Source organism: Penicillium atrosanguineum (genome assembly GCF_028827265.1).
Source record: "Penicillium atrosanguineum strain IBT 20685 chromosome Unknown utg000004l_segment0_segment0, whole genome shotgun sequence".
Taxonomy (NCBI): domain Eukaryota; kingdom Fungi; phylum Ascomycota; class Eurotiomycetes; order Eurotiales; family Aspergillaceae; genus Penicillium; species Penicillium atrosanguineum.
This window is the reverse complement of record NW_026623136.1, coordinates 1,350,656-1,376,640: the sequence shown is the minus strand read 5'-3', so window position 1 is coordinate 1,376,640 and position 25,985 is coordinate 1,350,656. Positions and strand designations below refer to the sequence as shown.

Genomic DNA, 25,985 nt, shown 5'->3' with positions numbered 1-25,985 from the left:
AAATGGCGGGCGGAGGAGCTTGGACCAATTTGCGGAATCGCGATGCGGAATAACATGCGATGCCCTTTTCTTCTCCACCCATCCTCAATGGCTTTCAAGGCACCGTTAAGCACCCTTTCGAGGGCGACTCGGCTCCTCAATGCTCAAAGGCCATGGAAATGTTCAACTTGTAGGCATGGGCTGTCTGTACCTGCCCGGCGCGCATTCGCAACGACCCCGAGAAAGTTGAAGAAGCCGTACTATGTGACCACTCCGATCTTCTACGTCAATGCTGGTGAGTTTGTTCCTGTAAATTGACTTGAATGTGCGATTCTAATTATTGCTTTTCTTACTAGCCCCTCATGTCGGTCACCTGTACACGATGGTCATCGCCGATATTTTGAAGCGATGGCAGGTCTTACTCGGAAACACGGACGCTCAGCTGTTGACCGGAACCGACGAGCACGGAATGAAGGTACAAACTGGAAATATACTTTTATTCGAAATTCGACTAATGGCGATGGCCAGATTCAACAAGCTGCCCTCGCGGCTGGAATGGATACCCAGGCCTTTTGCGACATGAACTGCCGAACCTTTGAGGTACGAATATCAGGGTGCGCGAACTTATTCTTGGAGAGAGCTCTAACATAAGACTCGATCAATAGGCTCTGGCCAAGGCTGCGAACCTCTCCAACGATCACTTTATCCGAACGACAGATGCGGTGCACCGAGAGACCGTCCAGTATTTCTGGGTAGGTACATAGCGCACCGCCATACGAACACTACTCACAAAGTGATAGGAAATGCTGCAACACCGAGGCTACATTTACACGTCGAAGCACGAGGGATGGTATTGTGTTAGCGACGAGACATTTTACCCGGAAACCCAGGTGCAAAACTCCCTTGATCCTTCGACCGGTAGGAAACGGATGGTAAGAGCGTATCAGTTCTTAATTATTTGTCGCCGCTCACACGTGTCAGGTCTCGGTTGAAACAGGCAAAGAGGTCGAGTGGTCTTCAGAAACCAATTACCACTTCCGCCTATCCGCCTTCAAGGATCGTCTTCTGGAACTGTACAGTCGCCCGGACTCTTTCATCACGCCTTCTAAATATGCGACGAACGTCATCAAGTCGGTTGAGTCCGGCTTGCAAGATCTATCTATTTCCAGACCCGTCGAACGACTGACTTGGGGCATCCCGGTCCCTGGCGACGACACTCAGACGATCTATGTTTGGCTGGATGCGCTCGTGAATTATCTGACGCGAGCGGGTTATCCTTTCCCTCCTGGGCAAGAGAACTCATCGATGTGGCCTGCCGATGTTCAGGTAGTCGGAAAGGATATCGTACGGTAAGCCCACGCCATCGCCTACTAATCCCGACGCGCCGACGCCCGCTGATCATCCCCCCAGATTCCACTGCGTTTACTGGCCAGCCTTTCTGATGGCTCTAGACCTCCCTGTTCCTCGGAATGTGCTAGTGCACGGCCACTGGACTATGAACCGCGAGAAGATGTCCAAATCCACCGGAAACGTGGTGAATCCGTTTTTCGCCATTGACCGGTTCGGTGTTGATGGTATGCGCTTCTTCCTGGCTTACCAGGGCGGCCTCACCGACGATGCGGACTACGACAATTCCTTCATCATCCGCGATTACAAGAAATGGCTCCTCGGAGGCATCGGAAACCTTGCCTCCCGCACAATTGGGTGTGCAAAGGGCAAGTTGCACTCGTATATTCGTGACGCCACTTCTGATAAGCTCGGGGCCACAACGGCCGCCGATAGGGAGCACCAGGCGATGCTAGTCCTAGCACCGACCAAGGTTGCCGAGCATATGACCGGGCTTAATCCGCGAGCCGCCCTGCAGGAAATTATGAGCATAATCGAGAAAGTAGGACGCATAGACCCTCCCCGCACGACGCCTGACTGACTCCAATTTTTACCTCAGACTAACAAATACCTCCATGCGGCGGAGCCGTGGAAAACCCCCAATCCGGAATGGGTCGTGTTTAACTCGGCTGAATCGCTGCGTATCGCCGCTATCTTGCTCCAGCCGTTCATGCCCGACAAGTCACAAGAGCTTCTGGAACTCCTTCGCGTAGATACATCCAACCCGAGCAAGCGGGCATTCTCGGCCGCGGTGTATGGCGCCGACATGGATTACGGTGAGGGCGTCAAGAAAGGAATCCTTTTCCCTCCTCTGCTCACTGAGGAATAATTTGACCACAATGGACTCCACGCCCGTTTTCGATTTGATAAGAGGAATAGCCCATAGGCCAATCATGACCGAAGGGACCCGTTTGGATAAAGATTTGCACCATCTCCGCCAGGTGCTACATCTCCATTGAGAAGATTTACCGGGCTCTCTCCACACGGAGTCCGCTGTGCAGTCAGGTTTTCCATTCTGTTACGCACCGTCCCTAGGCTGAGGTCACCGTGGGTATTGTCCACAAGGTTATCGGCGGGAAAAGATGGGCCAGAACCGTGGGTGGCCACCTCCTATCATCCTTTGGGAGATCGGGGCGGGAAACTCGCCGTTTCCCGTCGGAAAACCCAACCTTGTATATCAAAACACCTCTTATTTGTATACTATTGGAAGTCTTTATTGCTGAACTTGTTTCACTAGTTTTTCATTGTTCGGGATTCCTCGCTACTATTTTTGTATTGAACTTATATCTCACCGGACCCCGTGTAACGACACCATATCTTCCTAATTTGGGACTATCTTATACTTGACAGATCGTTCCTTTCCGACCAAGCGACACACCCACTATTTTCGCTTTCTCTATCTGCCATGGGAAGCTACGAGCCTACTGTCTGCGAACAGAAGCAGAGCTTCAAGACACCATGGATCGAAACGCCTCTGGTCGAGAGCGCCTGCCTTTCCCGGGCCGCGGGATGTAGGGTCTTCCTGAAGCTGGAGAACGTCCAGCCCAGTGGCTCCTTCAAATCCCGTGCAATGGGCAACCAGATTCTTTCACACCTCTACAAGCCGGAAAATGCGGGCCGCCCCGTCCACTTCTACGCCTCGTCTGGCGGAAACGCCGGACTTGCAGCCGTCTGCGCTGCCCGAAGCCTGGGATACCCATGCACAGTCGTCGTTCCCACCTCCACAAAGCCCTTGATGGTGGACAAACTCCTAGCGGCCGGTGCTGCAGACGTCATCCGCCATGGTGAGAACTTCTTCGAGGCCGGTTCTTATATGAAGGAAGTCATCATGAAGAAGAGCTCCGGAAACGACGAGAACGTGGCCAAGATTGCCCTACACCCATTCGACAACGAGCCTATCTGGCAAGGAAACAGCACTATCATTGACGAGCTCGAGAAGCAACTGCCCCCGGCCGCCAACGCCGAAGAGGAGGAAGTTTACCGTGGGCGGGCGCTCCCTCTGGATGCTGTGCTATGCAGTGTCGGCGGCGGCGGTCTTCTGAACGGTCTGGTCATGGGCCTTGAGAAACGTCGACCCCAGAAACTCCAGAATGCCCCTTTCACAACTAAACCCATTAACATCCTCGCCATCGAAACGGACGGCACCGACTCCTTGGCCGCCGCCATCGCCTCCAACTCCCTCGTCTCCCTCCCTAAGATCACATCCCAAGCCACTTCCCTCGGTGCCATCCGTGTATCGGAAACCACCTTCCAATATGCCGTTGCTCCCCCACCGGGAATCAAGGTGCACAGTGCTGTTCTCACAGACGCCGAAGCCGCCCGAGGCTGTCTCCGCCTCGTCGATGACGAGCGGTTCCTCGTCGAACTGGCCTGCGGTGTCTGCGTTGAAGCGGCCATCGGCGATGCTGCCACCGCTACCCCTGCTTCGGCGAACCCCGTGGCAGTGGGTCAAAGCCCCAAAAAGCGGAAGAGGGGTCCCAACGATACTGGCCACCGTGATGAGGGTTACGGAGATGACCGATTGTCGTCGACGGAGAACGATAATGAGACTGACCCCGAGCCTGAGGCGGAGGTCGGCGACGTCGCTGTTGCCAAGTCACCAGCATTCAAGTCGAAAATGAAGCAGCTTATTCCTGACCTCAACGAAAACAGCCGGATTGTTATCATCGTTTGTGGAGGGTCTAATGTCACTATTGAGACCGCTGGCGAGTGGCGGAAGTTGCTGGCCGAGGGTTGGGCTTGATGCCCCGGGTTATGGGCTATGATTATAAAGTTTTCCTTTTCTTTTCTTTTCACATATACCTCTTTTAGTCTCTTGGTTTCTTCATGGCTGTTCTTTCATCTTGTCACGACTTCTTTTTGCATATCATTTTATCTTGCATACAGGCCAACACTTGCTTTAGAATAAAAAGAAAGATTAATTGTATCCGACTTTTGTCCTTGACATCACAACCAAACTCCCCGTGTGCCACTTAGAGTGCCAGGCCCATGCCCTAGTTACTCAATCAAGCAACCTGCCCCAACATCTTAATACGATAATCCCAATAATTCTTTCTCACAGGATCATACTTCTCCCTCAAAAGCGTCAACATCTGCACAGCCTCCTCCTCCCTCCCCTCCGCATAAACATCCGCCAACCACTCAACAGCATGCGTACTCTTAATCACACTCCCCGTAACAAACAACCCCGCAAACTCTTCCCACTCCCCCAACCCCCTACTCGCAGCCCTTAACACACCTCGTGCATACCACCACGGACTCCGATTCTCCGGCGCCTTAAGAATAGCATTCTTCGCAACCTCAAGCTCGGAATCAACAATCTCCTCATCCACAACACCGTGAACACCGGCCTTCGTACCCACCCCAGAACCAACCATCCCAGCATCGGGCTCGTCGCCGCGCGGCCCAAAGCGCAGCATGTACCGATGATTCCAGGCAGAGTTATTGCGGACATCGGCTTTCAATAGCGCGTCTACATCTTCAAGCTCTCGTGGGTGATCCCATAGACCAAAGCGACGGACGAGCCAGTGGCGATATGTCCAGACATGATAGTTCTTGGAGTCTTGGGCAAACATTTCCATTAGGAAAGATAGTTCCTTTGGCGGGAGGGTTGGGAAGTGCGATTCTGAAGCCATGAGGATTTGGCGGTGGGACCTGATAGTGTTAATTTGGATTTTTTACTTCTCACGATCCTGTAACAAGGGACGGTACGTACCAGATTTGATAATTCTTTAGATATTTCAGGGAAACGCCATTCAGCCACTCCAGTTCTTCAAGGAGGTCCTTGTCAAGCGCGAAGAGGATCTTGGCACGGTAGATCCTATATTGATTGCATGTTAAAACCTTCACTCAAATTGGATCTTGATGTGCCTTACCAGACGGTGTAGTGTGCAGGGTTCATAGAAATGACATTCTCCGTTAACTTCAATGCCCGCTCAGACATCTCGTTCGCAGCCATCACGGCCCGCAGGTACGAGGTCGCGTCGAGGTACTCGTCCGGGTAGGCGATTGTGGCCAGGGGCATGGCGCCGGACTCCGATCCATCATTTAATGGGATTGGTGTGATGTCTGCCCATTCCGGGTCACTGGCGTATGTGTCTGCCATGGGGATCGGACTCGATATCAGAGCAGGGTAAAGTCTCTTGGGTGCGGGACGCGGCGGGATCTGAGATCTAGCCTGATGAGCCTGAAATAGATTATTACCTGACCCGAGGACAGTACTTCTTCATACACGAGATGAGCGAAGAGGAATGCCGTATGTGTTGGAGGAAGTTGCGATGAAAGTCGAGAAGGTGGGGCGTGTGGGGTGCCTGAGGCAGGAAACAAAGAGAACAATCAGATCGCTTTGATATTCTTCTTTTTTCTCTGCACTTTTATATACATCATTTATGTAGGTTTCATACTACTCGAAATTCCAAAGTCGTTTTCGTTCTGCAACCCACCACCGCCCGACCTTCTCCGCTTCATTCACCCACTGTGCAGCTTGTTCGCCGTGTCTACTCCTAACACGCGGGATGAGCTCTTCAGCAGACCACCCGCGTATCGGGTATAGTTCATCGGGATCCGAATCTAGATTTGAAAAGACGAATTCAAAGTCTTCCGTCAATGGCAGGATCAATCGATAAGGCACGGCCGCGGACCCGACACTAAGCATCGTGCCGCCAGCATTGATGATTCCGAAATTCCACGCTTGTCGGCCATTGTGCGTAGCTTGGTATGGGCGGATGAGAGATTGTCCTTCGTATTCGTTGAGAAGGTCTAGTGCGGCTGTCGAGTCTTTGTCGTCGAGGGATCCGGTTTGTACTAGGAGGTCGAGGATCGTGGGGACGATGGACATGGAAGTGGCGTTGGCGGTGATCTGGATCTTAGGGAGGAGTGGGTGTCGGAAGACGAGTGGGATTCGGAAGTTGCTGATGTGTCCATTCTCGTATGTTCCTGATACCGGTGAGTCTTCGTTGAAGGCTTGGCCACTGTCTGGGTTAGCTGAGGTCGTAAATTGGTAAAGAGAGGGGAACGTACTGATCTCCGACGAGGACTACTAGTGTCTCATTGGCGATGCCGGTGTCATCTAGGACCTTTAAGATATCCCCTAGCCAGCCGTCTACGTAGCGGACTGTGTTCAGGTAGTTATTCATGTCCTCGTGGTTGCTCATCAGGCCGTCGACTGCGAAGTACTGTTCTTCGTGAAAATCGGCGGGCGTGGACCACGGATGATGGGTTGTACTGGTGAAGTGCGAGAAGAATAGTCTTTCCTTGTTTTCAATCGCTTCGTTGACGATATCTTTTAGGTATGGGTACACCTCACGTTCTGCGTAGCTGTGTGATGTCAGTATCCTTATCCAGAGACTCGTTCAAATATCGGTTGACGACGTACCCAAAGTAATTGATTTCCTCCATACCGGGATGGTAATGCTTTGCACTCGAACGGCTAATTTCTTCACTGTATATAGCTTTCTTGAACCCCATCTGATTGTTGAGAACATCTTGGTCATCGTACAGACCAGTGATAGATTGCAGGAAGACAGATGTCCAGTTGCGATGTTGAGCATCATTAATCCCGATACGGGACCCGGTGCTGCTGGTCGAGTCTCCTTTCAGCTGATTAAATAAATCCAAAACTTGCATGATGCATGGCTGATAAATCTCGGCCTTGACTTCATCCATAAAATCAACCGGGATAGGGCCGACGCCACAATGATTCATGACTGCGCTCTTGAAGGAAAGACTACTGCCCGTAAGAATGCCATTGACATTGATACCACCCATTCCAGACTCGGCTGTATCCTTCCACAGGCCTTCGGACCTATTGCCGCTACTTCGGAAGCCGCTCGATTCACCTGTCAATTGCTCCGCAATTGGGGTCAGATGAGAGAGCTTCGAATTCACAAGCTGGATGATGGCTGGATCCGGATTATGATAAGATGACAAAATCTCATGATGAAGGTGGGAGTCTGCTTTGATGGGAAAGATGTCTTTCCGGGCGCTCTCCATCATCACCAGGAAAACATGATTGATCGGGACATTGTGGTTCTTGATAGCCCGGGCAATTGGCTCAACAACATTCTGGTTGAGGTTTGTGATTCTTAGTGGATCGTTTGCCGGCTTGTAATAATTTTTCGGTGGCTTCTGTTCATGACCTTCCTCGGTCTCATATACCGACTCCAGCGTACTCTCCCAACGCTGAAAGCCATGCGGTAAGAATTCAGAAGCCCATTCAGGACGGCCAATGGTATCGATCTTGTCATCTCCACCAGGGGCCCATCCTTTGAAATGGCCATGAGGAGCTTCCCAGTACTCTTCCCCAATTAACTCCGACAAGGGGAAGTCCTGATCACCCAGCTGATCCGGTTTTGACTTCGACCGCAGTGCTTCGAAAAAGGTAAATGGAAGAGCCCCAGACATATGATTGTACGGTACTTGTGGCCGCACCAGGCGAAGTCCAACAGTCAGCGCAACAGCACAAAGAGCCCAGATCCGAACAACACGCTGTCTCCGAGTGTTCTGTTGTAGACGATCAAGCGTGAGCTCCTCGTCGATTTTCTCGGTGAACTTTGTGCTGAAAACAGACGAGAATAAGCTGTTGGCCATCACCCATATCGCAGTGGTACAAGCCCATGATAGAACCATAAGCACTCCTGCTGCACCAAGAAACGATCGCAACCCGCTGAGCATGAGCTTTCGTCCTTCCGGGTCATTTCCCACGCTCGTGGCTGCATCCCAACGGACTTCGCTGCCGGTCACACAGTAAAATCCTATTTGAGAAGATGACAATATAAAAGTCAGAAACCTTTGATTGTTAGTACACTTCTCCCACTTGACTGGGAACGCCTGCACACTTACGCAATTATAGCTATTGCTATCGTTCCCGCGACAGATCGCACGCCGGTCGATCTTTGAAGGAGAATCCGAGCAGCTGCGAAAAGAATTCCTTCCTGAATGAAGAAGGTCGGAAAGTAAAGTAAAAGTCGCGCGCGAGGGAGCGAACCGCCGTGCTGGTATAGGTGTAACGCTTTCGAAGAAATGGCCGACACTATCAGGAGCGACAAAAGAAGCGGCCTAATAAAGGATTGGCGAGGGGCAATCATGATGGTGAAGGACGTCAAACAGAGCACGCATAGTAGGCTCTATCGAGGGTTCGAGAATAACAGGGTAGATCTACCAAACTAGTATAACGTGTCAATAAAGAGGCGATGAGCGTATGAAGACGGTTGCTTACTTACCACATACAGATTTGCTTGTGCAATAGATTCTACGAGACAGAGACCAAAAAACAAACATTATAGCGGCTTGGGTTAGGTCTTGTGGTCTTTTGGGTGAACAGATGCGGTGCCCCTGGGTTTCTTTCATCCGCATTCGGCCTGTTGAAGGAGTCACTACAAATCTTTATGGAATTCTCCACGTGAATAAACATTAGCAGTGGGGCATGCTGGGGAAACAGGAGCAGTCTTTCTTCGTCCCTAATATAGAGTTGGATTTGCAAGGAGGTCCTGTGGAAGGGTTCATCTTGAACACACTATGGAACACGGCTGGTAGGTTCCAATTTTGCGCTATTTTTGCTGGTCAAAGGTGCCACACAATTAGATTCAGGTTAGTTTTCATCTGAAAATTACTAGATCCCTTCAGGGCGCTTACGGAAGAATTCGTACGAAAAAGGGTTCATTGCCTCCAATACCTATCGAAAGCGTTATTATTAACATTTAACCTTCAATTGTCCAGGGAAAACCGTCCAATGGCCAACTAGAGGCTCAGGACTAACTAGGAGCGCTCAGACAAAGTGATCCGAGAACAGGACAGCCCGGGAATGTTTGTCAAGGGGTCGTGTGCTCCCTTGCCGAACTGGGTGATTGATCAGCTCCACATTCCAATAAAGGCAAGAATGTCCATATCAGGTTTAATTGCCGCGAGAGAAACAGGAACATCGTTCTATGCAGGATGGCGCAAAATGCGGGGGAAAATCGGGCTGCCTCTTAGACCGCATATAGTACTAGGCACACTATCTTATAGCGCAAATCACATTTAGAACCCCTATGAGCTTAATCAAACTATATCACCCGCTTAAGATTGCCGATAGCAATTTTAATACCATGCTCGCTCATGATGAGTCATTTTCTAAATAGAGAATGTCTACTATATTGAGTCGAGCTCGGCAAACTCGGTGATTTTGAATCAGCTTATCCCCCTGGCCACCGCCTTGGACATCTTAAACTAAGCCTGGAGAGCGTATGATGCTCTTTACTAAAATTTCTCGGGAATCCCCCTTTTTGTGGTGGAAACTTAGCTTAGTGATTTGGTCCCGCCCTTAGCCTTCAATCTTAATTCGCTGGCCTCTGGGTAACCTGCTATCAACAGAAAGTTTCGGGAGCACTCTATTAGCCACTCAAGTCAAGTCTTATGTACTGGTTTGTACTCTGTTCTCCATAAATATGCCTCGGCTTCAATACCGAGCAAATCGAGCTATGAGGAAGACCACGGGATCGGCTTCGGTACGATTATCTGTCCGCTCAGTGAATGCTCCACTTTTGCCGCCGAGTCGTGCTTAAAAATTTGAGCACGGCTTAGAAATACAAATCAGGTAAAGCTGAGATCAAGTGCAAACCCATTACGACCTGACCTCGGCCGGAGATATCTCGAATAGTTTCCAGAGTTTAATTCATTGTTGAAACCTTCTTTTTGATAACTTTTCTCTACCTACCCAATACCCAACACAAGTTACTTCAACCTAAAAAAATTATCAAGATGTCTTCTACTCCGAGACTCGAGTGCGGCGATGTCGACCCCAGTCCCCTGGGCCAGCCCCTCAAGTTTGAGTTCTCGGGCCGTACAGCCCCAAACCGCTTCCTGAAGGGAGCTATGAGTGAGCGTCTTGCTTCTTTCTCTTTCAAGGATCTCAATGCCCGTGGTATTCCTTCTCCCGCCTTGATCCAGGCCTACAAGAGCTGGGGCGAGGGAAAAATAGGTATTAACCTGACTGGTAATGTCATGATCGACCCCGGTCACCTCGAGGCAGCTGGAAACCCAGTCATTCCTCAGCATGCGCCATTCTCCGGTGAGCGATTTGAGCGCTTCCAGGAGCTCGCTACAGCTGGAAAGGCTGCTGGCATGCTCATCGTCGCCCAGGTTGGACATCCTGGTCGCCAGACTCCTCAGTATCTTCAGCCGAACCCTATCAGTGCCAGTGATGTTCAAGTCAAGGGTGACCCTATGGGTATGACATTCGGAAAGCCCCGTGCTGCTACGGAGGAAGATATTACCAATATCATTGATGCCTTTGCTCACGCCGCCGAGTATCTTGATAAGGCCGGATTTGATGGTATGCAGCTCCACGGTGCGCATGGTTATCTCCTGAGTCAGTTTTTGTCGCCTACTACCAACCTGCGTACCGATAAGTACGGTGGTGATTTGAAGAACCGGATGAGATTGATCTTGGAGGTTCGAGATGAGATCTCCAAGAGGGTTAGCAAGGAGTTCATCGTCGGCATTAAGATCAACAGTGTTGAGTTCCAGGACAAGGGTTTCCAGCCTGATGAGGCCAAGGAGCTTTGCCAGGCTCTTGAGGAGCATGCTTTCGACTTTGTCGAGCTGTCTGGTGGTACTTACGAGAACTGGCCTTTGGCCAACCAGAAGCGGGAGTCAACTCTGGAGCGTGAAGCTGTAAGTTCTTGTTCCAATATTATTATCTTTTCGTCATACTGACAGATCCTAGTTCTTCTTGGACTTTGCCAAACTCATCGTTCCCGGTTTGACCAAGACCAAGACCTACGTTACTGGCGGCCTGAAGACCGTCGAGGGCATGGTCAAGGCTCTTGACACCGTTGATGGAGTCGGTCTCGGTCGCGCTCTTTGCCAGGAGCCCAACCTTTGTGCGCACATTCTGTCCGGTCAGGTCAAGGGTGCCATGCTTCAGAAGTTGGACATGCTGGACTTTGGTGCGACAGCTGGTGCAGCTGGCCTCCAGATTTCGCAGATGGGCAAGGGCTTGCAGCCCATTGACCTTTCTGTGCAAGAGAACGTGATGAAGCTTTTCGGCGCCCTGGGCCCGTGGGCTGCTGAGAGGAAGGAGAACCTAGACCTCTACGAGTTCCCTGCTCTGCCTGGTTACGAGGTTCCCTACTCCACTGGGTTCTTGTGAGATTTTCATGAACAAACACTTCAGCCTCATCAGCTTAAAGATATGATTTGAGATAGATTTTTGAAGCGTATTAACAATGCATCTCGTTCCACATTTTTCACTGACTTCAAGCACGGTGCTTATGTAAATGCCTCGCCACCTTTCTCCAAGTACTCAATCTCCTCAACAGTCGAAATCCTACCAAGAGGCGCATTCCGGTGGGGATACCTTCCAAACTGCTCAATGATATCCTTATGTTTCTTCTCAAAGTCGGAGGTATTCTTCAAAAACATATCAAGTGCTTCCTTCTGGCTCGACAAAACATCATGACACCTCTTCTCATCATCGTCTAAAGTAGACACATCGCTATCAATTAAGTCGTTTATATCCTTTGCGGTATCGTCAAGCACCTGAACCGCCTTCTCGTGGACAGCAAGGTTCTCTGAGTGCATCAGAGGCATGTGGAACCAGATTCGATAGGAAAGTCGGTATCTAAGATGTGGATCCTGAGTCAAAATGCCGGTGTCTATCGCACGAACAGCAATTTCCTTTGCGAGAGGATCAAAATGGCCGAAAACCAGCTTGGATTCGTCGCCGCGGTAGCAGTTTCGGGAGACCTGGTCCAGGAGCAGAAGGATGCTAAGCCAGTTCAATGGTGATGATTTGTCAATTGCATCCAGGATTTCTGTGGCCGATGCACCGGATGAGATGATTTTCTCTAAAGCCGTCTGGAATTGGGTACTGGTTGTTCTTATAAACCCCTGGGCGTTGTGATCGAGACTGGGAAGGACTTACACGCAGGCTTTGTCGAAGTCAGAATCGCGCATGAACCAGCGCATCATCTCGGGTCGACCCGGGAGAATTAATGCATCTTCGCTGATGAGGTGGTTGAACCAGAAGTTGCGGACATTCTCCAAGAGGGCAGGGGTGAGGGTCTGCTTTAGACCGGTAGATACACTGTCCATGTTGGTCGGGGTAGGATGAAATGAGCGAGAAAACTTCTTGTCCAGTGGTCTCTGCTGCAACCAGGGTGTTCTCAATATCGTTTCTCGAGGATAAATGGAGGCTATCTGCCTGGTCCGAGGCAAGGCAATAGATCTTGATCTCAGTGCCACCAAATCCCGTGAGCAGAGATTCAATGCTTGCGACTGTTTCATTTGTTAGTTTTTCTTTACAAAGAATCCAAGGTAGCTGAGCTTGAGCCTTTTGAGCTTTGATTACCTGGGAGCGAAGCAGATAAGTCATGGTTATCGATTTGTCAGAACTTTAGGAAGCCGCGACTGCGAAGCCCGAGCCCGAGACCGAAGATGCTGAGTCAGCTATACTTCATTCTGCAAGTTTCTCGTCGTGTAACCTGCCAACATCGCAATTCATTCAGGGCATTTGAAAGTGACGTTGAAATCCTTGGCACTCTTTATCAATTGTGCAGTAGAGCTGCAACCAATTGAAGCTTGTTATGACTTTTGTTAGCCAACTATGACCAGCCACCAAGACGAAAAGGGCAAAAGTATCCTGAGTTGCCAGGATCCTCGGGAGGCCGCTTTTATCAGGCAGATAAGCGTCTCCCCGCACGTAGCGTTGGAGTTTCCTTAACACAGTGCTTCACAATGCCGGATTCTGTCCCTTTTGACTATTTCCTATCATAGTATCAGTGATGCGACGAGTCAAAAAGTCACGCAACGGCTGCGCGCGATGCAAAAGCAAGAGGGTCAGTGCTTCCCCGGATCCGACCGATCCATCTAACTCGTCACAGGTCAAATGCGGAGAAGAGAAACCGCATTGCAGCCGTTGTACTCGCTTAGGTGTTCGATGTCCCGGCTATGTCCAGTCTCTACGCTGGGTCACCAAGCATGAGCAGCCCAGTCCCGACGCATCTGATGGGAAACCTATGAGTCCGGGTGCCGAGAGAACTCCGCTACAACTAAGTGATCCGATAGAGGATGTGCTGCCGCTAGATGACGATGTGCTGCCGCTAGATGACGCTAATGCTCATCCATCACATAATAATGAGCCTCAAGGGTTCGGGTTAGATGATGGTTCGAATGCCCTTGATAACCTGTGGGATTTGAGGGGCAATGCCTCACTGCCAGAACTGGCCGATCTATGTCCGCCGTCTCCTTTACCGGGGACGGGCTTCTTGCAGCGAAATTCGCCATTTGACTTTGCGTCTGGAGACACAGCGGTGGATCTGTCTCGGTTCTTGTCTTTGATTGGCCCCAATGGGGAGGAAGAACAGCATAGCAGCGTGTATCAAGACTTTTCGCCTTCGGCCATCGTGCGCAGTTACCCTCCCAAATCTCAGCGAGCTCCTCCGCGAGACTTTATGTCCATCTCGCGTCCGTTAAACAATCCTTCGTGGACACTCATTGAATACTATTTCAAGGAGGTCGCTGCATTGTTCTCCAGCTACGACAGCCAAATGAATCCATTCCGCACCACCGTTTCTCGTCTATGGGGCTCATCACTCGCCATGTGCCGTACAATGCAAAGTATGGCAGCTGCAACGCTGGTCAATGATTTCCCGCAATTTGGCCCTATGGGTCGGAAGATGCGAGACGAGGCTGTCGACATCATTACCCGCGAGGCAGTCATGGACGACAAGTCCCTGCTTGCACTTCTCATGCTCGGTCAAACTGCGAGTTGGCATGACCCAAAAGACCTAGGGATATCTTTCTTCAACCTACTCCGCAAGCAGCTCAACTCCATATCATCCTCTTCAGAAACCCCAACCTACGGATTCGTCAAGAGCTGTAGTAACAACTACCGCTTCTTTGAAGAAGCTCTTATCTACTGGGAAATGCTCCTTTCTTTCGTGGCAGACAACGATTCCATGGTATTTTCCGAGTCTCGCGCCTCATCATCAGGCGAACAACTCGTATTACAACGAGTACCTCATCCGTGGACCGGCATCGCCAAAGATACCCAATTCACCGTGCACGAAGTCGGCCGCCTCGTCCGACGCGAGCGCAAACGCATCCGCTCGCGAAACTTCACCTCCCAAGAAGACATCACCCGCGCGCAAATGGCAATCGAAAAAGCTCGAGAGCTAGAAAAGCGTCTCTTAGGCCTCGCACATCCCAGTGAAGCCGAAATAGTCAGCCCAGGAGACGACGAAACCCCCGTCTGGCACCTACTCACTATGGCCGAAGTCTACCGTTGCACAGGTCTAATGCAACTATACCGAGTCTTCCCTGATCTCCTGCGCAACCGACTTCCAACCCAAAACACAGTTTTCTCTAACACGACCTCAAATCGCGACCCATTCTTCCCCATTGATCTAGACAGCATGAACATGTCCACGGGGTTTTGTAATACTAGTCCAAGCACAACCGCCAACACCCACTCAAACCACACGCAAGCCCATGCCTCGCCAACGCTCTCTTCCCCTCCGGATATCTACAACCAAGCGCCAGACGACAAGACCCCAGAAACACTTTCCAGCAACTGGCTCACTGAGTTCGCCATGACAACCATATCTCGCTTAAAAACCATCCCCCTCGAATCCCGCACCCGCTGTCTACAACCCTTCCTCCTCGTCGCCTCATGCAGCGAACTCCGTCTTCCCCCTCATTCTCACAGCGAAGATGGAAGTACCAACGATTCCACGGAAGCACCAACTGTATCGATGGAAGCTATTGAAGTCTCGCAGACACGGCGCTTCATTCTTGGGAGGTTGACTTCCTTTTTACATGTCCTTCCGCCGAAGCCGATTAACGTTTGTTTAAAGCTTGTTAAGGAGGTTTGGAGGAGGATGGATAGGGGAGAGACGGATGCGTATTGGATTGATGTTATGATTGAGAAGAAGTGGGAGACTACTATGGGGTGATTTTTGGGGTTGGCGTGGGACAGGAGAACGTTCAGGGCATTCGATGTTGTACACGCTTGAGATGTACGATTATCGTGGCTCCTTCAATGCTGGAGGCCATTCGTTCTTTCAGGTGTATATTTGAGAATTTCTTTAAAGTATTGGACATACATCTAGGTGCTTGACGCATTTACTTACAAAGGAAAAAAAAATAAAGCATTATTATCCAACGGAATTGTATTATTGTATCTCAGCAGCTCCGGCCATCCGTCGACACACCAGCGCCACAGAGATTCTGATGTCAAAGACCCACAAATATCAAAACAAAGAGCCAAAGAAAGAGAAGAGAACACAGATGCCCAGCGGGCACTTTTTTTCAGAGGCTCACAAAATGGGGTGTATAATGCAGATAGGGGGATAATGTGTACATAGAATGGGACGTGAAAGGTAATGAGGGGGACCAGAAGGCCGTAGGAAATCATTAAAGACCCATTACAAGGGGAGTCAAGAAAACAGGACCAAGGGCCGGAGAAAGGGAGTTGAAAGATGCCAACCAGAGGCCAGATGCCAGAGGCAGGGAGGGTCATCATTGGGAGGAGCGCTTCCAGAACTTCCAGCCTTCGCGCTTCTCGTGGAATGAAACGCCTACGAGACGCTCGATGCCCTCGGCGCCTTCAGCTTCAATAAACTTTTGTTGATCGATTTCCTCGCCGCCTTCTTCGTCGGAGCCGTTGCGGAGGACGGCAGGGTAGAGGACGCCAACGCCGTCGCCACCCAGGGTGGTTTCATATTTATTGAAGCCTTCTTCAGCGAGCTTCTTCTTCAATTCGCGGACAGCCTCTGGCTTTACGCCTGGTTTGAGTAGGGTGATTGCACATCCGCCACCACCGGCACCAGTCAGCTTCGTCCAGCCAATGTTTGCATAGTCGACGAGTTCGCGGATGCGCTCCAATCGGGGGTGTGACACACCCAGGGAAACGAGGAAGCCGTGGTTGATGCGGATCAGGGTACCGAGTTGGTCGAGAGTGTCATCGTTGACTTCGAAGTCCGGGCTCTCGATGAGTCGGCGCGCAGAGCATGTCACTTCATCAATTGCATTCAAAATCGTTTCCGTCACGATAGGGTGGGACTTCTTCAGCTGGGCGACCTTGGCTACCTCTGTCGAGGTCGAGCGCGATTGCTGAGTATCGACCAGGAGAAGAGGCAATTCGGGGAAATTGGGGAAGGGAATAACGGTAGGGTTTTTTTCTGTGTCTTCACGCTGATAGATCACAGCTTTGCCGCCTGCGGCAACCGTGTTGTCGACTCCACTGGGATTTCCATGAATGCAGAGCTCGCCGACAAAGGCCCAGCGATTAATGCGCTCAATCTGGGTCTCCGCCTCCTCGGCGGGTTGATCGGGGTGGGGGCCGGCAAGGGTGCGGATCTGGAGCAGGAGCGCAGAGCTCAGGCAGACGCAGACACTGGCGCTGCTGCCCAGGCCGGCGGCGGTGGGGATATTGGAGCGGAGAGTGTAGACGGCACCTGCGCTTTGCGGGGAACCGAGGGAGAGGAAAAGGTAGAGGAAGGCGGAGGCGGAGCGGACGTGGTTCTTGCGCTGTTCTTCGGGGACGCCTTTAGAGACGCCTTCGAGATGGGGTTCGATGGCTGCGACAAGGTCGGGGTCGAGAGATGTGACAAGGTCATAATAGAACTTCTTCTTGCCGGGCTGCTGGAACACGTCCCATGGGAGCGCTTCAATGTCCCACGTATGGGTGAGGCCCAAATCGCGGAAGTTCAAGGTAATTGTACGGTGTGATTTCGAGAGGGTGGTGACAAGGAGGTAGGATCGGAGAGAAATTGCGGCGGCCAGGGCTGGCTTGCCGTGGACGACGGCATGTTCACCAAAAACAATGACCTTGCCTGGAGCGGACACCATAAAGGCCGGGGCCATAGGCGAAGAGGCCTTACGAGCCATGTTTGGTCGTTTTGTCTCGGTGCTGTTTACTGTGTTGGAGCCCATGGAAGAGGCGTCTGAGGAATCCGAGTCGGGGCTGTGGCCATTCGCGCGCGTGCGATCCGCAAGTCCGTTGAGTTGGTCGGGCAGGAAATGAGCAACAGGGCGAGTATCAGAGACCCTCAGGCTGCCATTCAATCGCTGCGCGATGGCAGGGGCAGACATGGCCAGATTGGTAATTCAGGGGCGGAGAGAAGTGAGGAGGCGGAGAATGAGAATGAGAAAATGTGAGGAGGGGCAAAGAGCTATAACAACACCAGCACAATCAACAATCAAGTGCCTTCTCTGTTCATACGATAAACGATGAGTACAAAGAACGAAAGGAAGGAAGTGATAGTCTGTACAAGGTATACCCAGGCACGCTTCTCATCCAATCATGCGCGCTGCAATTCCCATTGGTCATCGCCCCGTCTTTTTTTGCCCTTTTCTGCCCTTTTTTCTTAATTTATTTTGATTCTTGTCGGTTGCACCCTCCACACTTGCTTCTTCTGGCGTGGAGTGTCCTAGGTGGCGCAGCGCTCGCTTAAACACGGACAAGTCCGGTTTGCTGGGAATTTTTTGTGAGGCGTTGGGCATTTATAGCCTTGTTCAGTTCAGGTCTCCGCAGGGACTTGGGGGAGAATTGACCATTAGTTCCTCTACTAGCCCCGCTGATCTCCGTGTGGCGGCTCTGACATGCAGAAGCAATGCTTAGTGACAGCTTTAGTTGGTCATTTAAGTTCTATAGCTTCGGGCGAACATGTGAAAGCGCGTTTAAGCTCACTGCAGGCTATGTCAACAGGCATATTGACAATTATTGATTTCAACATCAGCCACTATGGAAGAGTAATAGCTACTTTTCATTGCATTTGTTTTTCATGGTAGGACGATCCATAGGGTAGCTTTCCACATGCGAACTTCACATATCGACATAGTAATGTCCATGATGTAGACATATCCCTAGCAAATCCCCATCCGCATATAGTTTTGAATAAATTACTGTGTTGATCACGCAGCAACAGGGTTCAGGATTCAACAAACTCGAGTGTCAGAGCGGTCTGCCCTCCTACATATGCACCTATACAAGCAGGATCATGTCTGCCGGGTCTGCCGCCACTTTGATGAGGGCGTTCAGGCTCTCACCGAGTAGACGTCGCCCGGGCTCGACTCAGTGATCACGGTCAGTATATCAGTGATGTTGTTGCTAATTAAATTCCCAGTGCGTCCATAGTAGCGCTCAGTGAGCACCCGTGGCTGGTTCTTTCAGCTCAACCTACTGTAAATTTGTACATTCGAGATCTGGACCAGGTAAAGACGGCCTTTGTCTAGATCCATCCAGATTATGCAGCCGGTCTCACAATGCCTGCCACTGGTGGGAACAAGTATTCAATTGGTCACCTCTGTGATTCAGAATGCATGTAGCTCATTCAGCTTGCCACTGCGACTGATCGCCACCATCACACCGCCAGTCTGTAGCCAAGTTGGTCGGTCCCCGTAAACCGAGAGCGGTTCGTCATGCAGTAGCTTCAATCAAGTTCAAGAAGGACTCCTCTATGTTCCATCATCCGGAGTAAGTTGGCCCAAGTACTGTTCGAAGTGTATACTCCAACAAGAACAAGACTGTGGGCCCTGACCTCTAGCCATTGATTCTGAGTAACTCCAAGACAGAGCCATGGGGAAGCATGATCCGGATCATCCCGCTGATGATCATTACCCCTCAATGGTATCTAGGTAGTTTATTTGAGTGGGTTGATTATGAAATCTTGCTTGCTCCTCTTGGTGAGTATATAGTTTATCTGTTCTATAATCAATGACGCTATACAAAAGATGCACATAGTCGTTACAGGTTCATCGTGACAGTCATACTGTTGCTGTGGACTAGCAAACAAGGAGGCAACCCCTGCCAGAGCACATCAAGATCACTCAAATAGGAGGCACTATCTTCCTCCCGGCGGGATGTTCCCTCTACTGGGGTTGGCAGCGTGGTGAAGATAACAGCCGTTTCGCTACTCTGCTGAACCATCAGCTCATTCAAGATCAGGTGCTGGGCCCGGCTGGGCAGGTCATTGAATGATAGCGGGACGGACGCAGAGCTGGGGAAGCCGGAGGCTGATTGGCTGCTGTGTCCGCTGTTGCCGTCGTTGCCGTCGTTGCCGTCGTTGCCACCGGGGGAGCTGGCGGAGGCTACGGATGGGCGTCGAGCGTAAATGGAGTCGAGCTTGTTCTGGAAGCGCGGGGGGCTGGCGTTGGCGGCGAACATGATTGATGGACCGGCTCCCTCGTCGGTGTTGACTTTGGCTTCGGGGATGGGAGAAGAGCTGAAGCGGTTGCTGGAGGGGGAGCGGGTCATGTTTGGGCGAGGCATAGGTGATTTGCTCTTTGGAGATGTTTCGTCGCTAGTGGTCATGATTGAGGGAATTGCCTGGCTTGGAATCGAGCCATGGGGAGTGGAAGGTTCCGATGGTGCCTTTGGTCGTGCTGATGGACTCATCTCGGAGCTCTGGTCGTCACCGGTGACCCCAACTGGCTGATATGGACCAGAAGGGATCTCACTGTGGGTGCCACTGATGGTAGTATTCTCGGGGTTGTCATTTTCGTCATCCCCATCAATCTCTGGGTCACTTGTGTATGGGTCCAGATCACTGTCTTCTTCACTGCTCGAGCTCGTCGAGTTGTCACCATCGTAGTCGACGAATGCATCCAGCAAACGGTGGGTTTGCATTCCCAGACTGACACTTCCCAGGGCTCGGAAACTTGAGACAGATTTTCTGCGTTTAGTAGATTGAATCAATTTCCGGAGACCAGTCACTCGTTGATGGAAAGGCCGATTTCCGCTGTCTTGGCTAGAACGGCCTTGCCAGGTCGACGACCGGTCCAGCTGCTGAGGCTCATCCCCTGCTGGCTCCGGACCTTGAGATGTGGACAAAGGGCTACGAGCCTTGAGGACACTCTGCCACCATTCTTCCTCTTGGAGTATAGAATGGACTCTCTCCTGCGCATCATCCATCTCCTCAGAAGTGTCGCCGTTCACAAGAATACGGTACGCCTTCAATTCTCCACATGCAAGCCAGAAAACGAGGACTTCTGCCTCAATTCGCAACTTTTCCAGAAGAGCCTCCACTCGGCGCCTCTCATCTTCGACATCCGTCTCATATTCGACAAACACGGCGACTCGTAGTCGGTAGGTTTTCTTCCACGAAGGCACTGTGTTTAGAATACAGCCGAGCTGAAGAATAAGAGTGTATGTATCGAAATTGGTGGTCAGTACATTTTGCTTGCTCTCACTGTCGGCTCCGATTTCGGCGGACATCTGAATAGGCCACAAATCTATGTACTTCTTTGTGTTGCGACCATTCGGGTCCGGGATTTCGAGATCCTCGAAGCCTTTGGCGACCGCGACATTGATGCGAAGCTTGAAGAGAAGATCCTCAAGGATTGTGACGTAACTTTGGCAGGTCATTCCCTTGTTTCCAGGGTTGGAGTCATCAGGGGCATCAGTTGAGCCAAGAACGGAAGACCGACGTCTCGATTTTGACGACTCTCTGCGATGGCTGGAAAGAGAGACGGTTTCTACCAGAGACTGATCTTCTCGAAATTGATCAAGGATGACGATGTTGGGTCTCATGCCTCCTAGGCCTGAGTTTAGGACAATATTCCGCATGCCCCATTCTGCGGAGGGTGAAATGGCAATATTAACAAATGCCTTGATCTTGGAATATTCAACAATTTTTGTCCATGCTGACTGCTGCCTGCGTGCCTCCGGAACCGCCGCTGAAAAGTCGTCGGTCACAAGCACATGGCCCAGAACAAATAGGGCTCCCTTCTTCAGTGAGTTGCAAAAAGAAACCATCTTATACTGTCGGTCCAGATCGCTCACGAAGAGCAGAATCTGCGGTCTCCAGAACTTGACGTGCTCCTGGCGCAAGCGAAGTAAATATTTGCGAACCTGATGGTAAATCAGACTTTGGCTGACATCACCCCATGCCTTGGGCGGCGAGCTGTAGTGAATCAACAGGAACAGCATGAGTAGGATTCCTATGCATCCGGCCGCATACAGACCATCCACAAAGAACATACTTATTCCGCTCACAAGTGTCCCCGCTAAAGCAGTCTGCCAGTTGAAGTAATGGAAAGAGGGTCGGAAGTTGGGCGCAGAACCGATCTTCAACAAGAAACAGGCCAAATTCGTCACCAGAAAGGTCATCAGGTAGCTCATTGTCACGAAAGATGCGATTCGATTAATATCGAACAACATTGTGACTTGCGCAAAGATGTAGGTTACAATAATGGCGTAAACAGGATCGTCGTTCTTCTTTGTACCTTGGCCAAAAAGTTTGAAGCCTGGGAGCAAGCTATCTCGAGCAATTGCTTGAAGAAGTTTCGCAGATCCAATCACTCCCATGAGCGCGGAGAAGAAACTGGTCGCAAATTCTCCAAGTAGAATTGTAGTATCCGAGAAGTTGACAACTTGAATCACATTCACGTTGTTGTAGAAAGACTCTCGGGTGATAGAAGCCGCCATAGCCAGGATGACCAATGTATACGTGATGAAGGTTAAAGCAAGACTTCCCAGGGTCCCCTTGGGAATGGACTTGCTTGGATTCTTCAAATCTCCAGACATACTCGCGCCAGCAAAGATTCCTCCTGTGGCGGGGAACAGAATGCCAAATAGATCCTGGAAGTTCTCTCTCCCCTTCAGCTGACTTCCCGCGGCGCCTTTTGTCAGATGGGGTTTGAGATTCTCCATCAAAGTGCGCGCACTAAGGCCCGTAAACATCACTCCCTCTTCGGGTGAGGAGAAGGGCTTCATGAAGAGAGCAGACAAAGGTATACTAAACGTTGCCACAAGAAGAATGACCAGCAGACCATTACTCGCTCTTGAAAAAATCGAGCTCCCTGCCAAGCAGATAGCCGTGCAGAGGACGAGAATGATGGTACCCCACAGGTACTGCCACCAAAAGCCCTCCAGGAGGAATTTTGCCATGCTGCCGGAAGCGACTCCAAAGTTCTGAGTGAAACAGTCAATGAGACCAACTGCGTTCATACCGGTATTAAATGCAGAGCCCAAATAGAACACTATCCCGATAGATCCTCCAAACTCGGGTCCCAGTGACCGGGAGATCAGGTAGTATGCACCGCCGCCTCTGACTGTGCCGTTAGTTGCAATAGCGGAGAGAGACATTGTGGTCACCAGGTTGATCATGTAGGAAATAACAAGCAGTCCTTGGTCGTGTTAGCCATACTCTCTCATCTGATCCGATCCTCCACGGAGATTCACCTAGAATGCCCAGTACTCCACCTTGGCCCAGGATAAAGCCGAAGCGAATGAACATCAGAATACTGAGAACATTCAACGTCGTAGGTACAAACACGCCGGAGAAGGTGCCAAGCTTCTTCGACTCCTCTGTCGACCGAGGTCGGTGTAAATGCCTGTCCTTCTTGTCGACGCTGGCATCGCGCAGGGGTCCAGCCGACAAAGGCATGTGCGGTGCTACCCCCTCAAGGTTGTCATCCAGTCCCTGTTCATCGTGTATCTTCCTATGCCACAGTCGGGATAAGCCTTCGAGCGGGTTCGAGGGTGCTGCTTGGTTCTGGTGTCCTGAGCTCTCTGTCGAGTTCACCTCCTGAGGCCGAGACCAGATGTTCGGGCGCCACTGCAGGAAGCGGCCTCTGTCAGCAGGAGATGACCCAGTCTGCTCATTGGGATCGAGACGCGCGACATCTTCCTGGGCCGTTCGAGTCGCGAAATTCGGACGTCTCCGAGACATGGCGGGATCTCCGTCCTCGGTCGTCAAGGGCAAAAACACCACAAGAGCATGAGAACGGCCACCGCCTCCAATGAATAGAATAGAAAGAAAAAGGAGGTAAGAGTGAAATGTAATAACAAAATAGAAAAGTCGACCACCTGCGTCACGGCGCGTCCGATCGAATGACGTGGGGGAGAATCAAACAGTGCAAAAATAGAGTGACACCTCCTTTGCCTTCCCGAGACCGAGTTCAGCCTCGTCTTGCCTTTCTGGAGCTTCTTCTGGGGTATTGATCTTGCCTCTCTCACGCCCTTTGATTCTTTCGACCTCTTCTAAGAGACGATCGAGTTACCATGGCAGACAATGGTGAGGGTTCGTCGTTGAACCCGACTCGCTCAATGCCTATTTCCACCTCCTCAATTCATTCCACCTCTCCTGCTCCGGATTCTGGGATCAGACAGGCTTCCATGGCTCGACTGGCTTCCCCAGTGCCTTCACCATCCTTGGGGACCTCTTTCACATCTCGTCAGGGTATCCCCACAAGTCGGCCTATGACCACCGCGACAACCACCTCCGAACAGAACTTCCGTTACGTAGACGACCCATCTTCGCTGCCGGGTCCCGGTCACTCTATGATCGCATCCCAGCTGCAAGAAAGCCTCGGTCGCTCGCCTCCGAGGTTTGGCACCCCCTCGCGCATGGCTGGCTCCCCCGCAGTACAGTCCCATCTCGAAAACCGTCCGGTGGCTTCCCAGTACGGCTCGATCGACACCAAGAACGGTAACGGGCTTGACGCGATCCCATTCGAAGACCCAGAGGTCGTGAAGAGACATCTTGTTCTCCCGCAGAACGGTGGGGGTCATCGCGACACCGGCTCGGAGCTTGGAACCAGCCTCGGTGACGATGAGTTCTCGAGTTTGCAGCTACAGGGGGGTGATATTACTCGTCAGGTCTACCGCTGGGCGGAGGATGCTGACTCGGGTCGCTTTGCCCGTAGTAAAAGTTTCAGTGTCAGTCGGCCTGCCCCAGAGGCGGATACGGAAGATTACCACACGATCCAGGTGCCAGGTGGATTCCGGAGAGATTTCCTGCGAAGAACAGCTGGGAGTCCCCATCGCGAGAGCCAGCCTGGATCAAACTCAGGAGTACACCCCGCGCAGCCTCAGCTACCTACGACTAGCTTTTTGGAATTCTTGACTCTTTACGGTCACTTTGCTGGTGAAGAGCTGGAAGAGGATGATGAGGTCTTGGGCCCGGATGAGTACTTTTCGTCTGATGCTTATGACGAGCAAGATGAGCGCAGAGAATCTGGGGAAGACGCGGCGCTGCTTCAGGGTGATGGAGCTGGTCGCAGGAAGCGAAAGCACAAGCAGCGCGCACCTCCCGGAAACACTACCACCACTGGTGCCGTCATGCTACTCTTGAAGTCCTTCGTCGGGACTGGTATCCTCTTCCTGCCTCGGGCCTTCTTGAATGGGGGCATGCTGTTCAGTAGCATGGTGCTTCTCGGAGTTTCAATTTTGAGTTATTACGCCTTCATCCTCCTTGTCAATACTCGCATGAAGATCGAGGGCTCCTTTGGTGATATTGGTGGCATTCTGTATGGAAAGCACATGAGACGCATCATTCTCGGGTCGATCGTGTTGAGTCAGTTAGGATTCGTTTCTGCATATATTGTTTTTGTCTCGCAGAACTTGCAAGCATTCGTGCTGGCTGTGAGCAAGTGCAAGTCCTTCATCGACATCAAGTTCATGGTGTTGATGCAGTTGGTCATATTCCTTCCCCTCTCGCTGATTCGCGATATCAGCAAGCTTGGGTTCACGGCTCTCATTGCGGATGCCTTCATCCTCTTGGGTCTGCTGTACATTTATTACTATGATGCCAGTACCCTGATTGGTAATGGCGGTATCTCAGACATCATCGCCTTCAACCCGTCCACTTGGTCTATGTTCATTGGAACCGCCATCTTCACCTACGAAGGTATCGGCCTGATCATCCCTATCCAGGAATCAATGAAGCAGCCTCACCGATTCCCCGGTGTCCTTGCGGGAGTTATGGTCGTGATCACCTTGATCTTCCTGTCCGCAGGTGCACTGAGCTACGCCGCCTACGGTTCCTCTACAAAGACCGTCATTCTCCTGAACCTGCCCCAGGACGACAAGTTTGTTAACGTGGTTCAACTCCTGTACTCACTCGCCATCCTTCTCAGTACACCCCTGCAGCTCTTCCCTGCCATCCGCATCATGGAGAATGAGCTTTTCACCCGCAGCGGCAAATACAACCCGTATATCAAATGGAAGAAGAACGCCTTCCGTTTCTTCCTGGTCATTGTCTGTGCAATTGTCGCCTGGTGCGGTGCCGATAATCTGGACAAATTCGTTTCCCTGGTCGGAAGCTTTGCTTGTGTCCCTCTGATCTACGTGTACCCGGTAAGTTCCCATACCTTCTTCTAATTACCACAGGCTAACATCGTCCCAGCCCCTCCTCCACGTCCGCGCTTGTGCCAGCTCCAGACGCCAAGTAATTGCCGACATCACCCTCGCCACCTTCGGTGTCATTTGCTGCATCTATACGACCACACTGACTCTCCAAAACTGGATCGGCGGTGCCGAGCAGCCCTCCAGCCCTGGATACTGCGATTCACAGTAATTTCACCTTTATGACAATTACACCTTTGGTGTGATTTAGATGTTTTTCAAAATTGTGGCATAGCATTTGACTGTATTCTTGTCTCTTGTACGCATGGGCGGAAATCGCTGAAACTTGGTGTTAAACTTCTTCTACTGTTGGCCAGTGTATTTGACGGCTTTTCTTTTGGGCGTTGTGGCCCTTGTGACCCTTTTGTATAGACAGGTCATCTGTTTGAATTTTATGGGATGATTTGAATATCGTGAATATCGCATGACCTGGACAAATCCATACCTCAAGATCTTTTCTACATATTCAATGTTGCAAGGTATCAGTCAAACGAAACATTCTGGAAAT

General features: G+C 51.1%; 10 protein-coding genes across 10 annotated transcripts; 5 read left to right on the top strand and 5 right to left on the bottom strand.

The window, feature by feature from the left end:
* Window positions 1-87: 87 nt before the first annotated feature.
* Window positions 88-2,194, top strand: N7443_005825 (methionine--tRNA ligase MSM1; the record flags this gene model as incomplete). The annotated part of the gene is made up of 8 exons (XM_056885881.1): window positions 88-274; window positions 336-454; window positions 508-579; window positions 645-731; window positions 780-911; window positions 961-1,328; window positions 1,390-1,867; window positions 1,925-2,194. 8 exons carry the CDS (start codon window positions 88-90, stop codon window positions 2,192-2,194), a joined length of 1,713 nt encoding a protein of 570 aa, XP_056741329.1.
* A 576-nt stretch (window positions 2,195-2,770) lies between these two features.
* N7443_005824 (putative L-serine dehydratase) lies at window positions 2,771-4,108 on the top strand (the record flags this gene model as incomplete). Its single annotated transcript, XM_056885880.1, has 1 exon — window positions 2,771-4,108. The coding sequence occupies one exon, from the start codon at window positions 2,771-2,773 to the stop codon at window positions 4,106-4,108; it is 1,338 nt and encodes a 445-aa protein (XP_056741328.1).
* Window positions 4,109-4,370: 262 nt separating this feature from the next.
* ramB (bifunctional protein farnesyltransferase/protein geranylgeranyltransferase) lies at window positions 4,371-5,470 on the bottom strand (the record flags this gene model as incomplete). Its single annotated transcript, XM_056885879.1, has 3 exons — window positions 4,371-5,019; window positions 5,081-5,185; window positions 5,241-5,470. The coding sequence occupies 3 exons, from the start codon at window positions 5,468-5,470 to the stop codon at window positions 4,371-4,373; spliced, it is 984 nt and encodes a 327-aa protein (XP_056741327.1).
* A 297-nt stretch (window positions 5,471-5,767) lies between these two features.
* On the bottom strand, window positions 5,768-8,450 carry N7443_005822 (uncharacterized protein; the record flags this gene model as incomplete). Its single annotated transcript, XM_056885878.1, has 4 exons — window positions 5,768-6,335; window positions 6,385-6,681; window positions 6,740-8,152; window positions 8,206-8,450. 4 exons carry the CDS (start codon window positions 8,448-8,450, stop codon window positions 5,768-5,770), a joined length of 2,523 nt encoding a protein of 840 aa, XP_056741326.1.
* A 1,651-nt stretch (window positions 8,451-10,101) lies between these two features.
* Window positions 10,102-11,494, top strand: N7443_005821 (NADH:flavin oxidoreductase/NADH oxidase family protein; the record flags this gene model as incomplete). The annotated part of the gene is made up of 2 exons (XM_056885877.1): window positions 10,102-11,016; window positions 11,069-11,494. The coding sequence occupies 2 exons, from the start codon at window positions 10,102-10,104 to the stop codon at window positions 11,492-11,494; spliced, it is 1,341 nt and encodes a 446-aa protein (XP_056741325.1).
* A 119-nt stretch (window positions 11,495-11,613) lies between these two features.
* Window positions 11,614-12,438, bottom strand: N7443_005820 (DUF924 family protein; the record flags this gene model as incomplete). The annotated part of the gene is made up of 2 exons (XM_056885876.1): window positions 11,614-12,214; window positions 12,269-12,438. 2 exons carry the CDS (start codon window positions 12,436-12,438, stop codon window positions 11,614-11,616), a joined length of 771 nt encoding a protein of 256 aa, XP_056741324.1.
* Window positions 12,439-13,127: 689 nt separating this feature from the next.
* N7443_005819 (Zn(II)2Cys6 transcription factor) lies at window positions 13,128-15,299 on the top strand (the record flags this gene model as incomplete). The annotated part of the gene is made up of 1 exon (XM_056885875.1): window positions 13,128-15,299. The coding sequence occupies one exon, from the start codon at window positions 13,128-13,130 to the stop codon at window positions 15,297-15,299; it is 2,172 nt and encodes a 723-aa protein (XP_056741323.1).
* Window positions 15,300-15,864: 565 nt separating this feature from the next.
* erg12 (mevalonate kinase) lies at window positions 15,865-17,439 on the bottom strand (the record flags this gene model as incomplete). Its single annotated transcript, XM_056885874.1, has 1 exon — window positions 15,865-17,439. The coding sequence occupies one exon, from the start codon at window positions 17,437-17,439 to the stop codon at window positions 15,865-15,867; it is 1,575 nt and encodes a 524-aa protein (XP_056741322.1).
* A 1,654-nt stretch (window positions 17,440-19,093) lies between these two features.
* N7443_005817 (putative cation chloride cotransporter) lies at window positions 19,094-23,021 on the bottom strand (the record flags this gene model as incomplete). The annotated part of the gene is made up of 2 exons (XM_056885873.1): window positions 19,094-22,476; window positions 22,532-23,021. 2 exons carry the CDS (start codon window positions 23,019-23,021, stop codon window positions 19,094-19,096), a joined length of 3,873 nt encoding a protein of 1,290 aa, XP_056741321.1.
* A 332-nt stretch (window positions 23,022-23,353) lies between these two features.
* Window positions 23,354-25,649, top strand: N7443_005816 (putative amino acid transporter; the record flags this gene model as incomplete). Its single annotated transcript, XM_056885872.1, has 2 exons — window positions 23,354-25,429; window positions 25,479-25,649. 2 exons carry the CDS (start codon window positions 23,354-23,356, stop codon window positions 25,647-25,649), a joined length of 2,247 nt encoding a protein of 748 aa, XP_056741320.1.
* Window positions 25,650-25,985: the final 336 nt, after the last annotated feature.